This window comes from Wasmannia auropunctata, unplaced genomic scaffold, assembly GCF_000956235.1.
Source record: "Wasmannia auropunctata unplaced genomic scaffold, wasmannia.A_1.0 LD336101.1, whole genome shotgun sequence".
NCBI lineage: Eukaryota > Metazoa > Arthropoda > Insecta > Hymenoptera > Formicidae > Wasmannia > Wasmannia auropunctata.
In genome coordinates, this window is record NW_012026789.1 from 1,695,529 (window position 1) to 1,719,399 (window position 23,871).

Consider the following 23,871-nt stretch of genomic DNA (forward strand, 5'->3'; position numbering starts at 1 on the left):
AATTAATACTTGATTTCGAATTACTGGACGTAAGTGAAATAAATTTTTCTTTTTGTGTAAATACGTTGCATTAAAAAAGTACCTTGCAGTCTCCATTGATCAGAATGTCATCGCGTTCGTTGATCACGCTCTTCAGGCCCCACTGGCGAAACAAGGCGTTCGTGATGATGTTGAGATTGTACTTCCGATTGTACCGCTCACGCGGAGTGAAGAACGTCAGGTTGAGATTGCCGTTGTCGTGGTAAACGGTACCGCCGCCGCTGTTTCGGCGCGCCAGCGCAATGTCCGCCTTCTCGGCCGCGTGAACGTTGCACTCGTGCCAGGGATTCTGATGGCGGCCGAAGACCACGCAGGGGTCGTTCCGCCAGAGGAGCAGCACGTGATGCTTGGAGAAGTCGAAGTTGCGATACAGCCAGTGCTCCAGCGCCAGGTTGACGAACACATTCGTGGATTGCGATATGAATACTGACTTCTTGATGGTGCTGTCGCTGTCGCGGCGCGCGCCGCACGTCGACGCGCACCTGGCGACCACCTGGTGCCGGGCACCGTCGAGCGACGCGCAGCGCCTGACAGCGGCGAGCAGTCTAGCGGACAGGGACATTGCGTGTGGCGTGTGAAGATAGGCGATTGCGGAATACCCTGGTCCCTGGGTATTATATGCGTCGGTTGCGAGCGGTCGGACTTCGCAGACTACTCGATCCGTTTTACGGATCCACGTCACCGCGACGCGAAGTCACGCGCGTGTATATATGTATGACATATATGTATGTATATATATATGTATATATATATTTCAGGATCTAATGTGCACCGCGAGGCTCCCGAAATGTCACCTCGTGCGAGATCAGCCTTGGATCAGATGGTCGATCTTACTCAAGAGAGCGGCCTCTCTCTCTCTATTGAGGGAAACACATGGAGACGTTGGTCTCGCTCGCGGTTATGGAGATCAGGTAGTCGTGCAGGGCGATGGTCTGGTGCAACCACTTCCAGGTCTGGTCCAGGGAGTTAATGCGGTACCGGATACCCAGACAATCTCGACAGTCCTTTTGCATTCCTCCGTGTGCTGACAGTTCGAACCGAGTTAAATTCACCCGCGCCGAAGGTAAGGTACGGCTGGTCTAAATCTCTCTCTCTTCTCTCTCTCTCTCTCTGGTAGCTCCCGTCGGCTACGCGTCGGCCTGCTACTCCCTACTGCTTACGATACACAAATAACTCCTCCGAGTCGTATGGTCGCTTCGTACGGTGCGTGAATCCAATATCCATTGGCTGTTGTGTCACTTGGCAGACGTGGAATGAGACGAGGGAGCCTTCGAGTTTGGTCTTTATACGATACCCCGTCGCCTTTTCCGCTCGTCGACGGAGAGGGGAGTTCGCGGAGAGGTTATCTAGAGGTTCGAGGCACAAAGTACAGCTGACGGGCGCGTGATACTGAGCTGCGACGCCACTCTCTTCTCGTCCAACCTCCAACGAGCTCCGCCTGCCCTCCGCGTGCGACCGAATTTCGATCCAGGCGCGTAAATATCGCGATAAGGGCCCCCCATCGGCTCATGAAATAATCACGCGCGCGCGCGCGCATGTGCTATCGCCAGACGTCTTGTTTGCGATACGTCTGGCTGCACCGACCGATTCTCTCGCTTAACATACGTGGCCGCGCGTGAAACGTCGGGCGAGAAGTAAATATCATTGGCGCGTTCTTTTTTCTCAGGAGTTTCATAACTTTTTATTATGTCATTGATAAAGAGCGCGAAATATTTTACGACGACTCCCCGCTTACTGCGGATTATTTTTAATTGAGATGTAATTAACGTTTGGCTCTAAGATATTATTAATATTATTAATGTTTGGCTGTAGAGATCGGCAGGGATATTACGGATAAAAATTTGCAAGTTGTACTTTGTCCTTTATTTCTTTATCTCTCTCTCTCATTTATCTTCACTCACATATCTGCAAAAAGGAGCTCAAATACGCAAATCACTTTTTCGATGTCTTGTTTAATTCGATCAAACTTCACTAATAACTCGGTTAGAATCATTAAAATTAATATCTACTCAAGAGATTGGTTGCTTTATTTACTCTATAATAGAAATTAATCTATTCTCGAAACTGAAAAGAATTAAGTAAAAAAAAAACAATTAAACAAATATTAATTAATAATTTAAGTTTGATTAAATTAGCGTGAAAGCTCAATTGAAATATCAATGAAGAGCCTTATAAAAGATTCACATTTCATGAAAAAAAAAGAAACAAGAAACTGGCATAATCAATCGATAATATTCTAATGAAATATATTATATAACGTAGTCTCACGAAAGGTGTTCTAACAGAATTGGAATTCTGAAAAAATCTAACACCAAATCGTTTATTTTATTTTGTTTTCAATTCTTTGGACACAGCATGCGTAACTACATTTCTTGATAAATAAGAATTTTTTATCTATACATTTATGTATATATGTGTAACAGCGAATTCAACCGACGTGTATTGCTTTCAGGTTTGTTTTTTCGTAATTGCATTACTTCCACATTTTAAGTGAAGTAAGTACTCGTTAGTATAGACGTCAAGAGAAGTAAAAAAAAAAGGAATGACAAAAAGTCGAAAAATTCAGTTACAAAGAACAAATCTTCTACCCCACTGTTGCGTGCGTAAGAGGCATAACAGACCAGATCGATGCAATATTCAATAAATTTAATATTTCGTAAAAAACACAGTGTTAACATCAGATATTTTATCAAAATGTTTATACTATGTTTTCATCATTAAATAACTTTGCATACAGTAACCTTCGACATGCAGCGTAAAGTAATGCAGCGCAAACTATTCCTTGTTTATCGAGGAACGGCCATCAGTACTGTCCTAATCTCGAAGTTATTTAAATTTAACTCTAATATGTTGATTTAAATTAACCTTGGATTTACCTCGAATCCAACAAGTGCATATGTGTGTGCTGTATAATTTTGGTGTAGCGTTGAGAGCACAGAGAAAGAAAAAAAAAATACTTTCACTCTATTCCAAATAAATTGTAGATCATCTACATATTCTAGATACTAAAGCTATACTTATAGCATACTAAATTACAGTGAAACGTGGGTAATAACAAGATGAGAGATTAAACGAGCGAAAAAGGAATTTGTACCATAACACCGATTACAGTATATATTATTACATACTTCGCGTGGATCTGCATTTCCTAACTAACGCGTCCTCGAGACTTGTTTCCAGTAGAAAATGCAAAATTGCATGTATATTTTACTGGCAAAAACACCCGATAATGATAGAAGTGATGAGAGAGGGGGGAGGGGGGACAAAAACAGCGTACATTATCAGTCATCGCGTTATATGTACTTGGACGAGGTTCGAGTTAACTGAGACAATTTTTTTTTTCTCTATTTTCACGATCAACTTCTCATTTATTTATGATAATATTAATCACTGCCGCCGTCGATATATCTACGACACTGCCGTTCGCAGTATGGTGCGTTGTACCGCCTCGCGAAAAGTCTCGTTCACGTGTCAATTACTATCACGCACGACGAGACAGAGTGAGAGGGAGAAGGGAGGAGCAGCAATTGAGGCCGATAAGGAGATACGTCCCGCGCTCTACTACCCCCCGCGGCTAGCAATGCCGACGTTGAATTTATAGTTACACGCGTGCATAAGATAAAAAAAAGGAAGGAAAGAGAGAAAGAGAGAGAGAGACTAGATCCCGACGGGTCAATGTATCACTTCCCGATAATTATCGCGTCGAGTGTTAAATAATTAACGTACGATTCAATATATCGCGGTTTCTTCTGATACTCGGCAATCGTGCGAGAAAAACATCCGTTCATTTCAGTTCCACGTATAGCTTTCTTTTTGTAAAAAAAAGACATAGGCACAAACTTGGGAAAGGAATGAAACTTTGATGATAGATAGAAGAAACAAAAAAGAAAAGACAAAGAGAGAGAGAGAGAGAGAGAGAGAGAGAGAGAGTGAGAGTGAGAAGCGACTGGCGCGTCTGGGTTTCGAATTACGATCGCAAACAAATATGTTGCGAGCGGGCTTAATGTATCTTTGATACACTCACATTACAAATGATGCTCCAACGCAGGAAGCCAAGGATCGAAATATTGCGAATAATTTTAATAAAAATTTTGAGATCTCCTGCGGGCATCTCGGCTTACTCGCGGGACGCGCAATACATGCATTAGAATTATTCTCCGTTATTAAATTTAAATTAGATTAGATGATCGTATTAGGATAGTACCTACTCTGCATGCCGCGCATTAATACGCGAAAAAAAAACATTTGAATAATCAAAATTACATACATAGGCTGTGCTCAGCAGAAAAAGCAGCTTTGCAACTTGGGCCTGATTACATTAATGTTATTTAGGCTGGACCGACAATCTCTGCTCTTTGCATCTTGTTTTTTGCTTTTTACCACTTTTTATCATCATTGCCTTTTTGCCTCTTATATTTTGATCCTTCATTTTCGCCCGAAATAAATGTTGATAAATTTCGTTAGAGACAAGAAACATATGACAAAAAACACAATTGTCGATAGTTGCAAAGAGGTAAAAAGAAAAAGCCGAAAGCAAAGAGCACATTGTTGATCCAGCCTCGAGACTTAAAATTGTGTTTGTTTCTTTTTAAAACCTTAAGAAAGAGAGAGAAAGAGTTTAAAGCCTCGTCTAAAATCAAAATAATACGTTGGTGCCTTGCTGTCGGGCCTTGCTGTAAGATTTTTTAAATGTGATTGTTTCGTGCACTTAATTCCTCACTGGATTTAAATATAACCAATCATATTAAAGAATTTTACAACAGCAGCTGCTTCTTTTCAGCTGAATACGACTATATATAAAATAAAATGTACATATATGAACGTCAAGAGATATGATACTTATATAAAACTGTAAGTAGAAATCTATTCTGAGATCTGACGTGGATTGTAAGTCATAATATGTGAGCTTTGAAGAGGACACGTGCTGTAATTACATGTACTAACCAACATGAAAACCGAGCCGTCCTATTTGTTGCGGCCACATTGACGGGAATGTTAAGTAACCGATACTATAAATACTAATACATTCAATTCTTTCATTGAATTTTTCATCTCTTTGTTCATCACGTGTACAATATTCGATTGTGCAATAAAATTATCACTAGCATTATTATTACCTATATTGCACATTACACAACTGTAAGCAGTAAGAGAATAATTTTATCGAACAGTTAATAGCTTTAATTAATAATTGATAGTTGATAATTAATTGATTAATCGCGTTAGCAATATATAGAAAGGCAATGGTTGTAAAATAGAATTAATTAATTCTTCGAAACCCAAGTCTCGTAGGAGGCTACAATTATACACGCGAAATATATTCCTGTAAAAATATTTCTTTATTGCCGCTTTATTTCTCTCTTTAGTTATGCTATAAATTTAGCTGACGTTATCTTGCGATTATAAGAGCAGATGATAACTAATAAAAATACGATATTATGTCTCTGTGATACAGAGTTTCAAAAACAATCATCTCAAAGATTCAATAATGTTATATCTTTTGCTGCGCGAGTATAATCAAAAGATCCAAAATAGAATCGATCAGGCGTTTTATTTTTGCGGAAAAGGAAAGGAAGTAGGTAAGAAGGCGTGTAAACTCACGAGTGTAAACATTGAAGCTTCGACCTTCGTTCCCGCGGCGATTGGACGTATACACACGTTCCGTCTTGGCGTCGAACGCGCAAACGCTCAAACGTGCCGCGTCGCTGCTTCGCGGAAGTGAAGTCGCGGCCAGGGACACGTGTTCCTTCCGAGCTTTCCGTTGTCGAGGCGCGACGAGAGCCACCACGAGAGGACGATGCGCGCGGCAATACGTCCGCTCGGCCGGCTCACCGCGGGATTCCAGTGGGGGGCACTTCGGGCACGGCGGCGCGTTGTTGACAATCGCGGGGATTCGCGAGCGGCACGCTGGGTGACGACGTTCACGGCTGCACCGGTGAGCGATTCACACTCGCAAATTACCTTGCTTGGAATATTAATTCGCGTCGCGCGAGTTCTCTTCCCCGCGTGTGCGCGCATTTAATCCGTCAAATCGCGCACAAATAAGTGTACAAACGTCCGTGAAACGTCGCCGACGATCACGTGATCCTGACTGGCGTTTCTCTTTCTCTCGCCGCCCGCGTCGCGCACTCGCCCGCGGGAACGAAGGTCGCCTAAATAGTCCGCGCAGGTACTTATCGACCGACGGAATCGAGCCCCTGTTTTAAGTTGCTTATCATCGAGAGACTCGAGTTAGTCGAGTTTCCGACAGCGAACGCCCGTCGAGCGGTCAGTCCGGGTCACGTGATTTCAGTGTTTGCTTCGGTGACGAGAGCGGCGTACGTGGGGAAGAGGCCTTCGCACGTGCGCGAATATCGTTGGATAAAGTTTCTCTTTGCACTTAGGCGGCGATTCATCGTACACGGGAGGACGCAGCTCGGTCGAGAATTATGACGAGGATACAGTATCCCGAGGCGCGCAGGGACGAGAGCGTCGTCGACGATTACCATGGCATTGAGGTTAGGATTCGTGACGTTGAGTGTTTTAGTCTTATAAAAAAAAATGTCCACCTAGCTTTCATATAAAGATATTCAACGCTCAACGTGTAGTGATATGTATTACTGTTTAATTCAAATAATATGTTTAAATCTTAACAGTATTCTAATAAACGCTAACATTGGCTATGTTTACACCGTTATGTTACTCAGTCCGCGGTCTACACCCTTTATGGCCTGTATTCAGCCTAAACACGACAGTCATGACGGTATAAACAACTTATTTATCATGTTTAAGTCAAATTTAGGTCGAATAATATAGGGTATAAGTCGCGAACTAAACGTACGGTGCAAACATAGTCGTTACCTTATCGAAGAACAATTAGTCTTTACACAGAGATTATGAAGGCAGATAGATGTAAATATATAATAAGAACAAGTTAAAATTTAATATTTCAGTACAGCTACTGCTTTCACTGCAGTTATTCAAGAAGGGATGATTTTTAATATGTATCTTAGGACATGATATAATAATGAATTAAATAGTAATAAATAGCCTACATTTGAATGTTATATGAAGGATCATTCTGATTGTAGATAAGAATGTTATATAAAGGATTATTCTGATTGTAGATAAGAGATCCCTACAGATGGCTGGAAGATCCAGATTCGGCAGAGACGAAAGCTTTCGTTGATGCTCAAAACGCTATCACTAAGCCGTATTTAACTGCGTATAAAGCACGTGACAATATTCACGATCGTTTGAAGCAATTGTGGGATTTTCCTAAGTATTCGTGCCCTGCCAAACATGGCGGAAAGTATTACTTTTATAAAAATACTGGTTTGCAAAACCAAAGGTATAATTTGTATTTTTAATTGTCAATATATGTACAGTCGTGGACATATCGGTTGCAACATTTTTTTTTCATAGGTTTTTAGTATATATATAATTTAATATATATATATATATTTTTTATAGGTAACTAATATTTTGCAAATGCAAATCATGATGGTATACTATCTTTAATCTAGAGACAGTACACCAATCGTGGTTTGCATTTGCAAACTATTAGTGCGTTTCAAAACTTATTAAAAAAAAAAATGTCGCAACCGATATGTCCATGATTGTACATCTACATACATTCGTAAGTTTTAGCTTGAGTTTTAACTTAATTAATTTTTCTCCAGTGTCTTATATGTACAAGATACTCTTGAAAGTGAACCAAGGGTATTTCTTGATCCCAATACTCTTTCCGAGGATGGAACTGTTGCAATTACCAGTAGTAGTTTTAGTGAAGATGGTAGCATTTTTGCATATGGATTATCTGAAAGTGGTTCCGACTGGAGTACCATTCATTTCCTGAATACACATACCGGTAAGATGACGTTAACATTCTTAAACTTGCTCTAAGTTTTGCTCTAATACAATACATTATTAAAAGTATACAAAATTTATATAATATTCATGAAGGTAAAAAGTACTCAGAAATTTTGGAAAAAGTCAAGTTTTCACCGATTGCATGGACTCACGACAACCGTGGTATCTTTTATGGACAATATCGTGATCAGCAGGGAAAAACTGACGGTTCAGAAACGTTAGGTAATCAAAATCAAAAATTATGCTACCACATTGTTGGTACGTCACAATCGGATGATGTTGTCGCGGTTGAGTTTCCCGAAGAACCACTGTGGAGAATGTAAGTTTTCTAATTTGAGTTTTTAGATTTCTTTATATTACTAAAAGATATGTTATTGGCCATTGTTTAGATATTTTTAAAGTGTATATGTTATGAATATATTTTTAAATCATAAATTCAAGTAATTAAACGAACCAACAGTAAATTGAAATATATCCAAAATTACATACTTCAAATTCAGATTTGTCAACATTAGCCTATACATATTCATGTAATGCACAAAGATAAGAGAAATCGATCTGTTTGTATATGCGTTTGATTAATCTCTTGTCGTTTTATCAGAGGTGCACAAGTGTCTGACTGTGGCGATTGGCTCATTGTTACTCCTCTGAAGGATTGCAGAGATAATTTAGTATATTTCACACCATTGAAAAAAGGAATGGAAATAAAGAACAGCCTGCCTTTGACGCAGGTTGTTGACAAACTTGAGGCTGATTACGAAGTTAGTAATGAATATTTTGGTTTTTTTCTTAAATATTCTTATGCTTATGTCTCGTTACCGTATTCTCGTGTATTTTCAGTACGTGACCAATATTGGTAGCAAAGCTGTGTTCCGGACAAATAAAAATGCACCTAATTATAAATTGATAGCTATAGATTTGTTGAATTATGAGCAAAACAAGTGGGTCGACCTTTTGCCAGAACATTCTGAAAATGTACTAGATTGGGCTAACCCTGTGGATGGAGACAAATTTGTTGCTTGTTACATACAAGATGTTAAGGTAAATATATGCCGAAGGTATATATTTATTATTCAGATTGATTGCTGTAATGAAGAGACGCTAATAATCAAACGTTTCGTAGAACATTTTGCAACTGCATTGCTTGAACACTGGTAAAGTTCTTAGAAAGTTTCCTCTTGATCTCGGCACTGTCGTCGGATTTTCGGGAGAGAAGAAATATTCTGAGATATTTTATCAATTTACATCATTCCTAACCCCAGGAATTATATATACAATCGATTTAAAAAAAGAAAAGGAGCCACGAGTTAGTACTTTTCAAATGCTATAAGTATATGATTTGATATACAACATGATACATTTTCTATTATGCGGTGTTTACAATGAGACTTAAGATTTAAAATAATTGATCATAGTTGATTATTCATTTCACGAACGTGAAAAGAATGATCGATTGTGATTGATCACTTTTCTTAAATAAGTCTCTTTATAGACGCCGCTTTAGAGTTGTTTTTTATTTGATGATTGGTATTGTTTTCAGATCTTGCGAGAAATCAAAGTGAAGGGTTTCGATGCCAGTTTATATAAAACTAGTCAAATATTTTATCCAAGCAAGGATGGTACAAAAATACCCATGTTTATAGTGACAAAAAATGTACGTAGGTTATAAAAAAAATCAATGAGATGTACTTGATTATTATGTGAACTGTAGGTCTTCTATTAACATATACAGCGATTTAAGAATGGTTTAAGATTATTAAAAAAATTTTCCTATGTGTATGTGTGGGTTTCTTTATTAATATTAAAATTGATATTAAAATTGAACAATTGTCAAAATATTTTTTATATAGGATGCCGTGTTAGATGGAACTATGCCAGGCTTACTTTATGGATATGGTGGTTTCAATGCAAGCATCCAACCTACGTTCAGTGTTACAAGACTTGTCTTTATACAACATTTCAATGGGATGCTTGCTGTTGCTAACGTTCGTGGAGGAGGGTATGTAAGGCAATACGGGGAAAATATTTATAAAAATATCTATTATCTGTACTAAAAAAGAATGCCATTTATTGTTGTAGTGAATACGGAGAACGATGGCACAATGCGGGACGCTTCTTTAACAGGCAGAACGTATTCGATGATTTTCAATATGCAGCCAAATATCTTGTAGACAATGGATACACTACCTCTGCGAAATTGACGATTCAGGGCGGCAGTAACGGTGGTCTGGCTGTTGCCGTTTGTATAAATCAAAGACCTGATCTATTCGGCGCCGCCATAGCTCAAGTGGGGTTAGTTGAATCTTTTGATTAAATTTTATTTTTACGCTGTCGATGTCTGTGGCATAAGTATGATGTGTTAACTTTCTTTTTTAAATTGTGCAGAGTTATGGATATGTTACGCTTTCATAAGTTTACTATCGGTTCTGCCTGGGTCTCGGATTACGGAAGTTCCGACGATGCCAAGCATTTCGAGAACTTGCTGAAATATTCACCTTTACATAATGTAAAAGTGCCACCAGAAGATGTACAATATCCAGCGATGTTGCTTCTGACTGCCGATCACGATGACCGTGTCGTACCTTTGCACACTCTTAAATTAACAGCCACTCTTCAGTATACACTTGGAAATGTGTCGAAACAGAAAAATCCTTTACTCGCAAGAATAGATACCAAGGCAGGACATGGCAGTGGAAAGCCAACGATGAAAGTGGTAAATATTTCTGTAAACGATTCATATTTAAGATATATATAACATATTGTGCGAATGATTATATTTTATTTAGAAAATATTGGACATAATGAAATTTTATTTTAGATTGAAGAAAGCACCGACATTTTATCGTTTATCGCGCATTCCTTGGGCTTGAAATTTAAATTGTAATTAATGCTCAGAGAAAAGAGTGTAAAACTCAATTTTGCATAAAATCCAAAATCAAGGGATTGTAATGTGATGCGACTAAATTGCGCTTGTGCGATTATCATGTATATTGCAACGTATTGTTGTAAAATCAGGTATGCTTTGATTGAAAATTCTTTTATAATGATGTGTTTATATGAAATAAAACCAAGTAAATTTGTATTTTACGACAGTGTTTGTATTCTTTCATTCAAAAATGTATAATAAGCGTAAAATCGAATATAAAACTCGATCGCATGATTGAGCTTGAGAAACGTTGAATGAAACATTAAGTGTTCATTTGAAAATAATAGAATCTAAATCTAGAACACGTAATAATTAGCTGCCTTTAACTAAAGCGTCTCTGTGAAAAAATATCTTGATATTTTTTACCTATACAAGAGAAAAATTAATGGTAAAAAAGTAAGATCTTAGAGAATAGCTCATGAAGTCTCACATCGTTAATATTCATCGACATATTATAGTTTATGTTTATTAATATCACAATGAGAGATAGTAGTAACATTTTTGCAATATTTATACTGAGGCAAGTGTCCTTGGTATAGTTACGATTGTAAATTCAATCGGAAGGTAACCTCGATGGAGCGACTCGACGGGTGGCGAATAAATCACTTCTAAATTGGTGAATAATTCCTCAATTATACTTATATCAGTATTAATATCATGAACTAGCTATTCTCCCCTCTCCAGAAATATGTCAGCAAGTAAAAAGCTCTATTTGCATTATTTATATTATTTTTTTTACACATTTTGTCACGTCATAAAACAATCGCATTTCTTTGAATGATTGTTGATGCTTCCATCAATTATTGTTCTTAAATAATATAATGAAAAATATATTTTTGCTTTCAATTGTTACTGAAAAGATTCGATATAAATGCAGAATTAAATTTTTATTTTCATATATAAATTATAATAAATAAATTGATTATAAATTTTAATATATAACTTAGATAAAAGAAATTTTCGATATTATCGATTTTGCCGATAATTTTACATATTAATCAGAGGAAAAAATTTTGATCAGTGGTACAGATTTTTATAAAAATCAATTTTTATTAACTAGAAATAATTAACAAGAATAATTTTAATGCGCATTGTCATGAGCAAAAATCTTTGCTTGATAAGTGTGGAGCCTAGTTAACAATATCTCACAGTCACAAACATTACATTATAAAATTCGGAATTAGTTATTCTTTCAGGTCTATAAAGTGCAATTCCAAGTTTTGCGTTGCACCGTAGTATGAAAAACCGATAGAGTTATCATGTTGAAATTGATATCACATTTTAACTTGTAAGAAAATTAAATAAACGATATCGCGATCGTATCTCTTGACGCCAGACGATAGCAAATCAAGGAAGCCGATATTAATGCTTACGATACTATTTACTCGAGTCCAATCTATAGATAATATCAAGTACGTGTTAGTCGAAATCGCTTGTGAACATCGCCGTGAAAAATTGCGAGAAGAACTTTCCCATGTATTGCTCCTCCTTGACCGGCCAAACGCCTTCTAGGAAACCAATATGACCACCGCGCGACGTTACCACGACAGCCACGTTTTTTGTCTGGCTTATTTCCTTCAGAGGCATCGCTAAGACATTTATTTAAAGACAGAGTTGTTAAATAATGTCGTAACGAAAACACTTAAATGATTGTTATCGTAATTTTATATCTCACCTTGCAATGGTTGAAACGGATCGTCTGCCGCGTTGAGGCACAAAGTCCGAACTTGGATTAGATGCAGCTTGTCGTGAAGCGTCGCGTTACTGTAATACTCTTCAACGTTTTTATATCCAAACTGCCTTGCCGTGAAGTTCGAATCGAATTCTCTTATTGTTTGGCTCTATCGGACATAATAATTCACAATAATTATTAATGCATGAGTCACATTCAGAGTGCCAGACAGATGATATCAAATATTTGATGAAGTAATCTCTAATTTAATCTTGATTGAGGTTCGAGTAAAAAATTTATTATCTGAATATAGACCACGATATTTTTTTTTGCGAAATCGTATTTGTAGCGGAAAGCGACAGAAAAAAAAGATGAGACGATATATAAATTACTTTTAAAAGAGATTGTAAATTTTGTAAATATACATGATTGAAAATATACATTCCATTAAATTTTATCTTTTGACGCAAACATAAGAAAAGTCAGAAAAGTTAAAAAATATATTCGCGATATTATCTGATCTTTTCAAATTCGTAATATATGTATATAGTTAAAAACAATACCTTAAGAACAGTGTCGATATCCACATTGAAAGGGCCAATGCTAGAAGTATGATGCCGCTGTATTGTGCGACACAGATTGCTGGCTAGATGCTTATTCAGCATTAGATTAAAATAATTTTCCTCGGTGTTTTTCGTTGCTGCAAATACATTCCATGGCACCGAGATAATGAGGCAAGCTCTTAATTTGGTCCTTGCTGTTAAACCTTTTTGGGCTAAATAATTACCTAAGATCAACCTGCGCATACCATAACAAAAAAGACATGAAGTGGTTTACATAAAAATTGTATTTATTAATATATACAATTAAACGCTCGAATATATGTATATTGCTTCTAGGCATTTCGTAGAGATATATAATTTAGTTATTGATTGAAGGATAAACTATAGAGAAAAAATATAATCTTTACCCTCCCATGGAGATTCCGGTTGCTCCGAGAGGTACATGAGGATGAAGTTTCTTTACGTGTTCTATGACTTCACTTAAATCATCATAGTTAGCGGCACAATACGTTCGTGGAGTCTAAAAGTAACAAAAGAAGAATTTCCGTTATTATAGAAAGTATTTATAGGAAGTGCTTTTAAAGTCCCGCAATAAAAAATAATAATTGCAAGAATTATCGTCGCCATCTACGAATAAGTCTTACCTTGAGTTGCAATCCACCTAAGCCTCTGTTATTGAAAATTACGCATCGTATTCCATTTTTTCTCGCGGCTGATACCAGACATTTGATATATTCCGCTTGACTACCGCCTGTGAGACCAGGTAAAATGACGACGATTGGCGACGTGATAGAGCAATCTTTCTCGGCCCAATCTAAGGCCACTTCACCCCCGTCAGACAAAGCAAGAATTTCTCTGCATAAAGAGAGTGCTATAGACTATAACTCGATCGCTTGATTGGTGACGCGCATTATTTGTTTTTCTAAATTAAAGCCCAGTGCTCGATGAACAATTATATAGGTGTATGATTATTCTTTGCGTTTATCTTTCCACCAACCTGCGATATTCGACTTTCGGCAATATCCGAGATCTCAAAAGACTGGCTATAATGGTCTGCGCTCGCGATTCGAAACACCATAACGTCGGCCAGAATTTATTTTGCACGAGTGGAATGTTGACTTCCAAGAACGAGCGGAATGGTCCATTGGCGCAAACCAGCAAGGGTGTCTGGAAACGTAATAGTTTTTGTCCATGATTTTTTTTATGAGATAACAAAAAATATATATATACGTTATATAGGCTCAGAACGCGCTTATAATGATGTTAGCGTGCTAACATTAGAATCTTGAGATTATAATTATGATTAATATATGTAACGCGGAAACTATATGCGTAATGACAGCGTAGTAAGTACGTTCTAAATACAAGCTATAAATATACATATTAATTTGAATCAGCGTGACCCATTATAATGTTTTCATACGATTATCTCCCGAACTATTTGTTATTTAAAAAAATGTTTTAGGCAAAAGTTATAAGGAGAATTCAAACAAATGAACAAGTCATGTTAAAATTAATTTTTAAAAATTAATTTTTTTCGATTAAAATTTAATTTAAAAAATCAATTTAATAACATAATTATATTTTATTCATATCGACTTTATTATAATTCTTCTTTCTCCTTCAATGAATATTAATTAATAAACTATAACTTAGATGCTGCATTTTTGTCATATAAATCGCGCAATGATTCACAAATGATATACATTAGTTCATGAATTATGAAATGCACATTTGCATTGTAATTATATTACAATTAATTCTCATTTATGCACGGCTGATTTCGTTAATATGTAGAGGATGCGATTAATGAAAAAATTTCAATGTTATATATATATGTTATGTATACATATATATATATATATATATATATATATATATATATATATATATATACATATATTGTACAATGCGTACTTGTAATATAGAATATATAAGACTTATATAATATAAAAAATATAAGACACGATTTGTATGCTTCCTTTTATGCGCTACATTTCACAATATAAAAAAAATAATTCCTTTAAGTAATATTTAAATTTTCGTTGTATAATATTATAAAACATAACATAAAGAAATGAGAGTTTAAAGTTGTGTTCAAAGACTTTAAAGCAAACCTTATAAAACGAATAAAGTAACAAAATAATGATAATTTTTTTCAAGTGTTGTTGTCTGGTAGATGTATTGTGCGATAGGAACACGCGATAAGAACATATTTTACTTGCAAATTATAATGATTTGACATTTTACCGTTCGCGATTGATGAGAAACTTAAATAATCTCTTTAAATAATAATCTCTTTTAACTGTTTCTGTCAAGTTTAGGAAAATTCCACAAAATCTTTCACAATATTGTGTGTATAATCTATATTATCTAAAAATTATTAAAAATAAATCTATAATATAATTACTTGTAGTTATGTGGGAAATTAATCATACATTTTATCGCAGTTACTTATATATTGTGAAAGCATTCATATCAAATTGATGAGATTATTAGATTTAAGTTGTTGAACTGTTGTTATTATTTAACATTATTATTTAAAACACATTCAGTTTTATTTTTAGGATATATTCTATATATACCTAGACATACTTACATAATACGAAATCGATTTTAAGGATTTCTAGTTTCGTGATATCGCGAAAGTAACATTAGTGTAATCAATACTAAAATAAATAAAAATAGTTTCTTTTTATATAAAAGATCATTCGATAATTACATTTGATCTAATAGCAAAATTTTATTTATAAACTCTCAATTTTTTAAAGGAGCTCTTGTATAATAAAAAAATCAGCTCTACATCAAATAATTATATCTAATGAGTAACTGTAAATATAATTTTTATTTTGCACTTTATTAAAATATTATATAGTTTTCCAATACAATTTTCCAATCCATTTATAAAAATGTCATTTATAAATGTATAAAAGGTGAATCTGTTCATTGGTACAGCATTACGTCATTATTACAGAGGCATTATTAATATAATTAATAATTAGCACTCATATAATCTACACAATACTTTCCTTCAATACCTTCCTTTACATTCGTCATTTCACCTGCACATTATATGTGACAGGACGAATGCCTACAGTTTTAAGGTCAGATTAATAAATGACGCATCTCTCCTCGTGACTGATGTCGCCTATGGAGGGTCGTACGTCAGTTCGAACGTGCATCGCGGAAATCCTGTCTATGTATCGAACTCTCGTACTATATTTCATATAAAATTGAAGTAGATGCAAATATTCGTTTTGCATAAAAATTATTTCATCACAAAAAGTCACCTTGTCTCACCTTGCCTTACGCTAATACATGTAAATTATATATCATTAAAATGTTGCAAATATGCACTGAGACAGTTTTATCAGTAACACATACAGTTATATGTATTTTGATTGAAAACTATGCGTAAAATTGACATAAGGTAGAAATGTATATATAAAAATCCTTACAGCAAAATGAGTTCCTTCTTTTGCTTTGATAAACGCGATAAAGCATGCAGTTAATCTTATCTCTTCCCATTGTATTTTATACATGTTTCAAATAAATAGCATGTAAACAATGTAAGATATTTCGTCATTATGGTTAAGCGACAGTGTTGATTGTAAATGATCATGATATTCTAAATGTTGCAATTTTATTCTTTAAAGAACAACGACAAGAACAGTGGGCCCGCTACATATTTCGCCGAGCGAACTGGAGAGTGATAGCGACGTGCGACGGATTGTCCTTTGTATTGTTAAATTCGCGTGCGAAGGCAAATCGGATTAATCCTCTGTTATTAACGCTGATTGGGTTTCCAGCAATGCGCTTGAGATTTTTGCATATATATAAGACGGTTGTTCAAAAGTCTCGCTTTCAGAACCGTGTGAAATCGAAAAAGTCAAATCTTGCATAATTTTAGCATATCGAAAAGGACAAGACCTCGTCGAGTAGTAAATAATAACGATTTCAACAAAATTAATATACTGAGTGAACTTCTTTACATCCATAATCAACTGAAAGAGCATATAATCAATATACATAATGCCTTCTTAAAAAATTCTTGAAAAATACAAAGATATTGTAAAGATATTACAAAGGTACTATAAAGATGTTTGCACAGAGAGATCGAAAGGAAACGAGCATTTCGCTATTCCTAAAATAATACGAAATTGCGCAAAAAATGTGTTAGCTAATCTCTTATAGCTATTGTCTTGGGTTCAATCGAAGAGAATTCTAAGGATGTTGTCGATGAAAACTTATTCGAGCGCGTAAATATAGAGCCGCATGCGAAAGCAATAAGATTAATTTAAAGGGACGAAATTGTCAGATTACATACATCCCGCGGTCGAGTCGCGAGCGCGCACAAGCGAATTATTTAATTTCGCGTAAAAGATTAAGTTTGTCATTCAGAGCGTATAAATGTTGACGCATATAAAAGATGTCGCAGCTCGGGGCGCTATTTAGTCACATTGCCTCGACTCGTTAGTCAATGAACGCGTCATGCGCGCGTTCACGAGGCACGAACGATAAGTTGCCCTATTTCGGGGTTTATCGCGCGCGGATGCCGTCTCGTTTCCGCGTGTCGTCACGTAAATCTTTATCTTGCTTCGAGACCTTGTGATTTTCTCGACTCCCTGCCCACACTAAGTAATTTTTTTTCGCGTCTTTCAAAAAAACCTTGCATTTGTTATCACATCTACGTTTTTACATCCGAAGTCGGAAATTTTCGATCACATTGTAGACGTTGAAAATAATTGCTTTGATAAAAAGTCGGAAAATTATTTTTCACCAGAGAATCAATATCGTGCAACTATTATTTACCTTCGAAATTTGTATCTTATCTTTCGTGTTAAACGTTAATGACTGATAATGTATACGCATAAAATAACAAACACACGTAAATAAATCTTCCTCAAGAAAAAAAACAACTACGAATATCGTCTATATAAAGCCTGCTTTAGATCATCTATAATTCGTATCGGAGAATATAGGAGACAATTCTATTTATATTATGTGTCTTAAGCCCACCTTAAACGATCTATAATGTGTCCGTCAGATTTCAGAATATAAATCTGACGCGCATTTTTAATTTGATAAATTTAATTCAATAAAATAAAAAACTTTTTATACTGTTTGCTTTTTAATATACGTTTGTATTTTAATACATTTTTTTATACAGGGTGTCCCGAAATTTGCGAATCAAAATATCATAGCACCCCGTACATTTTTATTCCAATTCTTTAATTGTATTAATTGCATTATGCGATAAATAAAATTATGAACAAAGTATTGTGCTCAATTTTGAATTATATCTAAAGAATAATAAAAAAACAATAAAAAACAATGAATAATCAACACATTATTAATTATTTAATATGTATTCAATTTTGTGAATATATGTGAAATATATGTATATTAAAATATATACGTGTGTTTTTCAAGATCTTGTTTTCTAAACGTTATCTTAGAAAAAGAAAAATGCCAAGCCTGCTACAATATTCAAGGCCATCACTTTGAACAAATTTATATTTACGTTAAAATTGTTTATATTTTCTAATAAAATAGTTCAAATGTACTATTAATTTATTTATTATAACCTGATAATAATTTTGTAAAATTTTATCTAGAAAATGTTTAGATGCAAATTTTTTTTATCTCTTAAGCAAAGCGTTTATGGGCATACCTGCAGAGGAAAATCTCTTCTTTTTCTTTTTTAAAATGCAAAATATATGTTTTAAGTTAAGACATTTAATTCTGAAACACATCGTAGTCCATATATACATGTACATAAAATTATGAATATACGTCTACATATAAAATCATAAATCGAATAATATTTCTGATATAAATAATATTGTTGAAAATGAATTTTATACGAAAACGTCGCATACAATTGCGATATTCAGAAATCTGAATGCGACGCGTCCAACTTGAGATTGTCTAGCTTTAGGCATGAATATATATGTTATATCGAGGGTACACGTGACTGCAACTATTCGGCGCATACAAACATAGTTCAAAGAACGTAAAAGATCGTAGAAAGATGCAATAACGCTGCGGTGATTTCTGCCGAAAACAAGTGTTTAGATAACGAAGAAGCGATGTGCAATCGCACGCGTGCACGCATGCGTATATGCGACGATGCTGCGTTAAGATCGTGTCCACGATATCACTCTTTTACTATTGCTTGCAGAACACCGATATGATTTTTCAATTTCGCGCAAGTCATCGTGACTCCAATCTCGTTTAATTGAAGGCAAGTTTTGAGGAAAAAATACCTACCTGCGACGGTAACAGTCACAATCTACATACTAATTTATCTCCGAATAACATGCAATTATGAAATTACGCATGCCTAACATGTTGGAACACGTTTAAAATTTCCTTCCTCGATCGATCGATCGATCGAGTCCTTCACTGTCTCCCTCTTTCTCTTGATCGTATTTCGTCATTTCATATCAGCATATTGATTTTCGCGATCGATCGATCGTTCTATTTTTTATAATCTATATATTTACACTCACCTTGACGACTTCGCAGAGATAATAGATGCAGAAGCCGATGCCCAGCAATGCGCCGTAGTAAAGCTTCGGGATGTCGGCGATGCTCTCGAAGAGGCTCAACATCGTGGCGCGCTACTGTGGACGGTATAAAAATCCGATATATGTATACGATCAGCCGGCTTTGGAGTCGCCGCGACGGCGAGGCTCAGGTCGGGGCGAGGACGGCGGCGGATCTTGCTCGCTGCACGATAGACGGCGGTTAACGAGCGGCGGTCGCGAACGAGAGCCGGTGAAGGAGTTCTCGGCCGCCGCGCGCATGCCGCACGAATAAATTGGACGCGGTCGACCGGCCGACTAATCGGGCCGAACGCCGTCGCCAATAAAGCGGAGATGCCCGCGGCGGATAGCGCGACGTATCCGAAGGCTCTCGATCGCACGCGAATGTCGCGAATGCGGCGGGTCCGCTCCTATAGCGCGCACGCGCGTTTCGGGATCGTGACTCGTAACGAGCTGCCCGGTTTCTCGAACAATTTCGGCTGAAAAGAGAAAGAGACGTGATTTATGTGTGAGCTTTTTTCATGACAATATACATATATTGAAACGCTTGTACAAGCAGACGCGATTACGACAGACGTACTTCTTTCACGCGCGCTCAGAGAGAAGAACGTAGTTGACGACTATTATAATATAGTAAAAGTGACTTGCAAATATACAAGTTTCATACGTAGAATTAATGTACATAGTTGAATATATACATATTTTATAATTGCAATAAACATTTAAAAAATTATTTGACTATGTATGCAATCAAAATGTCACAGTCGTGAACATATCGGTTGCGACACTTTTTTTTTAATAGGTTTTCCAACGCACTAATATTTTGCAAATGCGAATCACGATTGGTGGTACTGTCTATTTTAGCTAGTTCCTCCTATCTAAAAAAGATATCCGCGATGCTGATTGGTTGTCTCGCTGCGCTTACTTCGCGTAAGCGGCTGTGACATTGCATTTTGACAGTTGTGTGTATTGAGGTTGACGTAATTGTAAATTATAATAAGAAGTTAAATAGTGCGCGCGAAGCGCGCGTTTGTAGTGCTAGTACCTATAAAATATATATTACACATACATTAAATATATAATAAAAACCTGTGAAAAAAACGTCGCAACCGATATGTCTATCTATGTCCATGACTATATGTACATTAATTCTATATAAATTCAAATTTATACAGTTGTCACTTTTTTTAATAGGCTTTCAAACGCACTAATATTTTGCAAATGCAAACCACGATTAGTCTGTCTCTAGACTAAAGATAGTATCCACCATCGTGATTCGCATTTGTAAAATATTTTAGCTATAAAATATATATTACATACATTAAATATATAATAAAAACCTATAAAAAAATTGTCACAACCAATATGTTAACGATTGTACATTAATTCTACATAAATTCAAATTTATATATGTTGTCACTTTTTAGTTTCCACCACTACGTTTTTTCTCTGAGTGTGCGTTTAACATATGCAAAAAAGCATGAAAAATTCAAACATTAATATTTTTTATTTTCTTCGTCTCTTGCTGCATTAAAATCATTAAATCATCGAATAAAAATAAACACTGACAAAAGAGAGTCTAGAAAACAGCTCCGTTACGTTTCGTTAAGGTAGATACAGACTTGTTGCGTGTCCGCGTATCGTATCATCGTTGCATATCAGTGTAGACGGAGAGAGTGTTGCGTATTAAAGTTGTGATACAATAATATGCAATAAGGCACATCGTGTATCATTGAATTGATATGCAACCTTGATACGATACACGGGTATCTGCAACAAGTCTATATCCGCCTTCACATTCGAACGCGAATTTTATTACACTTACTGATGACTGCGAGATAGAATTTAGAATTGGAGAGTGGAAGTGTCAAACAGTAAGACAAAATCATTAATAAAGCAGAGAATCTTAAGAAATCATAATAATTTTACGCGAGTTTTTGGCTGTGGAAATTTCTCGTATTCGCGAAAAGAAAAATCGCTACCGGAATTTACCGTCGAAATTCGTCGCTTTGAGATTTTTTCCTCTCTCTCTCTCTCTCTCCCCTTCGTACTCGCATTCACATTCATATGTATATTCGTATGTATAAACACGAGATTCTCGATGAAACCGCAAACGCGTTACGCGCCGCAAGCACACCGTAGGACGCACGTGTACACGAGGTAGATACGAGGTATGGCCTCCGCCGACGCTGCGCGCGACGTCGCGCGCGTGACGTCGGCGCGCTGCGGATTGTTACGCAACAACAATCAGAGCCGTACTTGCCTGTAGACGTAATGGGAGCAAACTATAGTAGAAAATAATAGCGAGCGCCGCATAGTTCTATCGATTTAAAGCGTACCGAACGATTTCATCGATGTTGGTTACAGCAGACACGAAAAAAAAAAAATCGTTTATGTGTGGAAAAACACTCGTTATACTTACTCAACAATTTCGCGAAGCTGAGAACGTCGAGAGGTGGAGCAGGAAGAAAAGAAACATTTATATAAATATTACGTATATCAATAGACTTCATTCGCGTTGGAGAACTTTTCATTCGCGCGAAGCTATTGATTTTATAATCGTTCCGTGACAAATTTTCATTTTACGAGCTATTATGAACACGTCAGTTTTATCGCGTTTATCGATATCGAGATTTACGGGAAATTCCTGAAGGAAACGTCGCAACGGGGACGACAGGAGGGATAAATGCGGCCCTGACGTGGCGACGTGAACTTTGCTTTGCGCGTTGAAACCAAGCCGAGTGACGCACGCACGTAACATGTGTTGTGCACATATGCACGCACGCAATGCAACATTTGCGGTATCGTTACACTGGTTCACTGGGGACGATCCCCGATTCGCGCCCGTCTCGCGGTCGTGTGGGTCTCGCGGGGTCAAGACGATTCCGCATATAATCGATGAGACGAAGGGTAGGCGCTGTCATGCTCCCTGCTGTCCGCTCTCCACCGTCGCTCCACGTCGCAGTTCGCACCACCGGATTCGTCGTCCTTCTCGTAGCGCACCTGCTGGCCAAGTTGCCTGCACGCAGCCCACGCAATCAATATGATGCAGCCGTTTTTTATTTTAAATAAAGAATACAATGGGTTTTTTAAATAAAGAATACAATGGGCATGTATATAAAATACTCAAATTTTCCTCTGAAATTGAATAATTGAATTTTAAGTTAAGATTGAGTTTGAGATACGAGTGTGTCGCATCCGGTCTTTTTTTCTCGAAAGATAATTATCGAAATTTCGTCCGTACTTCAGAACGCATTTTTGTTGATAAATGCGCACTTTTATCTCTGAAACTTTATACATATAATGTAAACTATAGTATGTTAGCGCTTTAACGTTGACAGCGTGTTTTAAATACTGGTCTTGAAAAACAAGATAAAATTTGTAAAAGATATTAGATACAGATATATTAAACAATTTTTTTTTAATTAAGTATAACTATCTTAACGTATTCGCCAGTTATCTAGATGTTATTATACATAAGAATTTTGTATTTAATTTCAGTATTCCACGTAATAGTTTGTATTGTAAAATACAAATATTCATTATACAGGGTGTAACTAAAACAAGATAACAAACTTCGAGGGCGAATTTTCCACACCAAAAATGAAAAAAAATTCATATGAACGCGTATGCACCACTGTTACTCAATAATTCAAAATGTTTATTAATAAAAAAAATAAAAAGTAATATTTATTATTTCAATTTTTGAACATTTGTAATTAAAAATGTAATTAAAACAAGTTGAAAATAAATAATAATAAATATTACTTTTCATTTTCTGTTAATAAAAATTTTGAGCTGTAATAGTGGGATTCGCAGACATACTGAACCTTTTTTCATGTTTTGGTGTGGTTAGCTCGCCCCCAAAGTTTGATATCGTTTTTTAGTTACATCTGGCATATATCTGTACCTTTAGACCCGACGATGACAATTAATTGCATGGAACACATTTCACGTAGATTGATAAATACAATTTGCAAATTATATAACGAGAAGCTAAACATATTCATATTTGTTAATAGCTAAAAGACTTGTTTTGCATTTAATGCAAAACACTTATTTTGCATAACTCGAAATTTATCTTTCTTTCTCCCTTTTCCTTCGACAACTATAAAAATTTGGAACATAAATCCTCAATTAATTTTGCTGCATTTGCATGAACGCGCATTCTGTAGAATAATATATTATAATCATCTGTAAACATTCATTTTTCAACGATTTGCTGCAGTGTTCCAACAACGCATAAAAAAACGTTGATCTTTACCTGCA

The 23,871-nt window shown here is 36.0% G+C and overlaps 3 protein-coding genes across 6 annotated transcripts; 1 reads left to right on the top strand and 2 right to left on the bottom strand.

Moving 5' to 3' along the window:
- Window positions 1–32: 32 nt before the first annotated feature.
- LOC105458352 (lipoyltransferase 1, mitochondrial-like) lies at window positions 33–887 on the bottom strand. Its single transcript, XM_011703595.1, has one exon. The coding sequence runs from the start codon at window positions 599–601 to the stop codon at window positions 71–73; it is 531 nt and encodes a 176-aa protein (XP_011701897.1). The 5' UTR covers window positions 602–887; the 3' UTR covers window positions 33–70.
- A 4,925-nt stretch (window positions 888–5,812) lies between these two features.
- LOC105458361 (prolyl endopeptidase) lies at window positions 5,813–10,977 on the top strand. 3 transcript variants are annotated; one of them, XM_011703607.1, is made up of 13 exons: window positions 5,813–5,974; window positions 6,423–6,536; window positions 7,146–7,369; window positions 7,701–7,888; window positions 7,984–8,209; window positions 8,492–8,651; window positions 8,731–8,931; window positions 9,014–9,196; window positions 9,431–9,544; window positions 9,741–9,889; window positions 9,970–10,182; window positions 10,276–10,603; window positions 10,709–10,977. In XM_011703607.1, the coding sequence occupies exons 1-13, from the start codon at window positions 5,837–5,839 to the stop codon at window positions 10,772–10,774; spliced, it is 2,304 nt and encodes a 767-aa protein (XP_011701909.1). In that variant the 5' UTR covers window positions 5,813–5,836; the 3' UTR covers window positions 10,775–10,977. The 3 variants fall into 3 exon arrangements, with proteins under 3 accessions (XP_011701909.1, XP_011701925.1, XP_011701916.1); XM_011703623.1 differs by lacking the exon at window positions 5,813–5,974 and adding an exon at window positions 6,009–6,208; XM_011703614.1 differs by lacking the exon at window positions 5,813–5,974 and adding an exon at window positions 6,218–6,356.
- Window positions 10,978–11,846: 869 nt separating this feature from the next.
- Window positions 11,847–22,229, bottom strand: LOC105458376 (phospholipase ABHD3). 2 transcript variants are annotated; one of them, XM_011703646.1, is made up of 8 exons: window positions 22,025–22,229; window positions 19,567–19,680; window positions 14,049–14,218; window positions 13,696–13,906; window positions 13,459–13,571; window positions 13,052–13,286; window positions 12,492–12,657; window positions 11,847–12,405 (listed from the first exon to the last, which is right to left on the bottom strand). In XM_011703646.1, exons 2-8 carry the CDS (start codon window positions 19,666–19,668, stop codon window positions 12,236–12,238), a joined length of 1,167 nt encoding a protein of 388 aa, XP_011701948.1. In that variant the 5' UTR covers window positions 19,669–19,680; window positions 22,025–22,229; the 3' UTR covers window positions 11,847–12,235. The 2 variants fall into 2 exon arrangements, with proteins under 2 accessions (XP_011701948.1, XP_011701939.1); XM_011703637.1 differs by having other exon boundaries at window positions 19,567–20,081.
- Between the last annotated feature and the right edge of the window lie 1,642 nt (window positions 22,230–23,871).

What these genes read in the sequence shown, in the direction of transcription:
- LOC105458352 (XM_011703595.1), bottom strand. Translation starts at nt 601, where the DNA reads ATGTCCCTGTCCGCTAGACTGCTCGCCGCTGTCAGGCGCTGCGCGTCG.
- LOC105458361 (XM_011703607.1), top strand. Translation starts at nt 5,837, where the DNA reads ATGCGCGCGGCAATACGTCCGCTCGGCCGGCTCACCGCGGGATTCCAG. An exon ending in ACGATTACCATGGCATTGAG is followed by an intron (nt 6,537 to 7,145) that starts GTTAGGATTCGT and finishes TTCTGATTGTAG; the next exon opens with ATAAGAGATCCCTACAGATG. An exon ending in GCTAACGTTCGTGGAGGAGG is followed by an intron (nt 9,890 to 9,969) that starts GTATGTAAGGCA and finishes TTATTGTTGTAG; the next exon opens with TGAATACGGAGAACGATGGC.
- LOC105458376 (XM_011703646.1), bottom strand. Translation starts at nt 19,668, where the DNA reads ATGTTGAGCCTCTTCGAGAGCATCGCCGACATCCCGAAGCTTTACTAC. An exon ending in ATCTCTGCGAAGTCGTCAAG is followed by an intron (nt 14,219 to 19,566) that starts GTGAGTGTAAAT and finishes TTACGTTTCCAG; the next exon opens with ACACCCTTGCTGGTTTGCGC. An exon ending in TCCGTTTCAACCATTGCAAG is followed by an intron (nt 12,406 to 12,491) that starts GTGAGATATAAA and finishes TAAATGTCTTAG; the next exon opens with CGATGCCTCTGAAGGAAATA.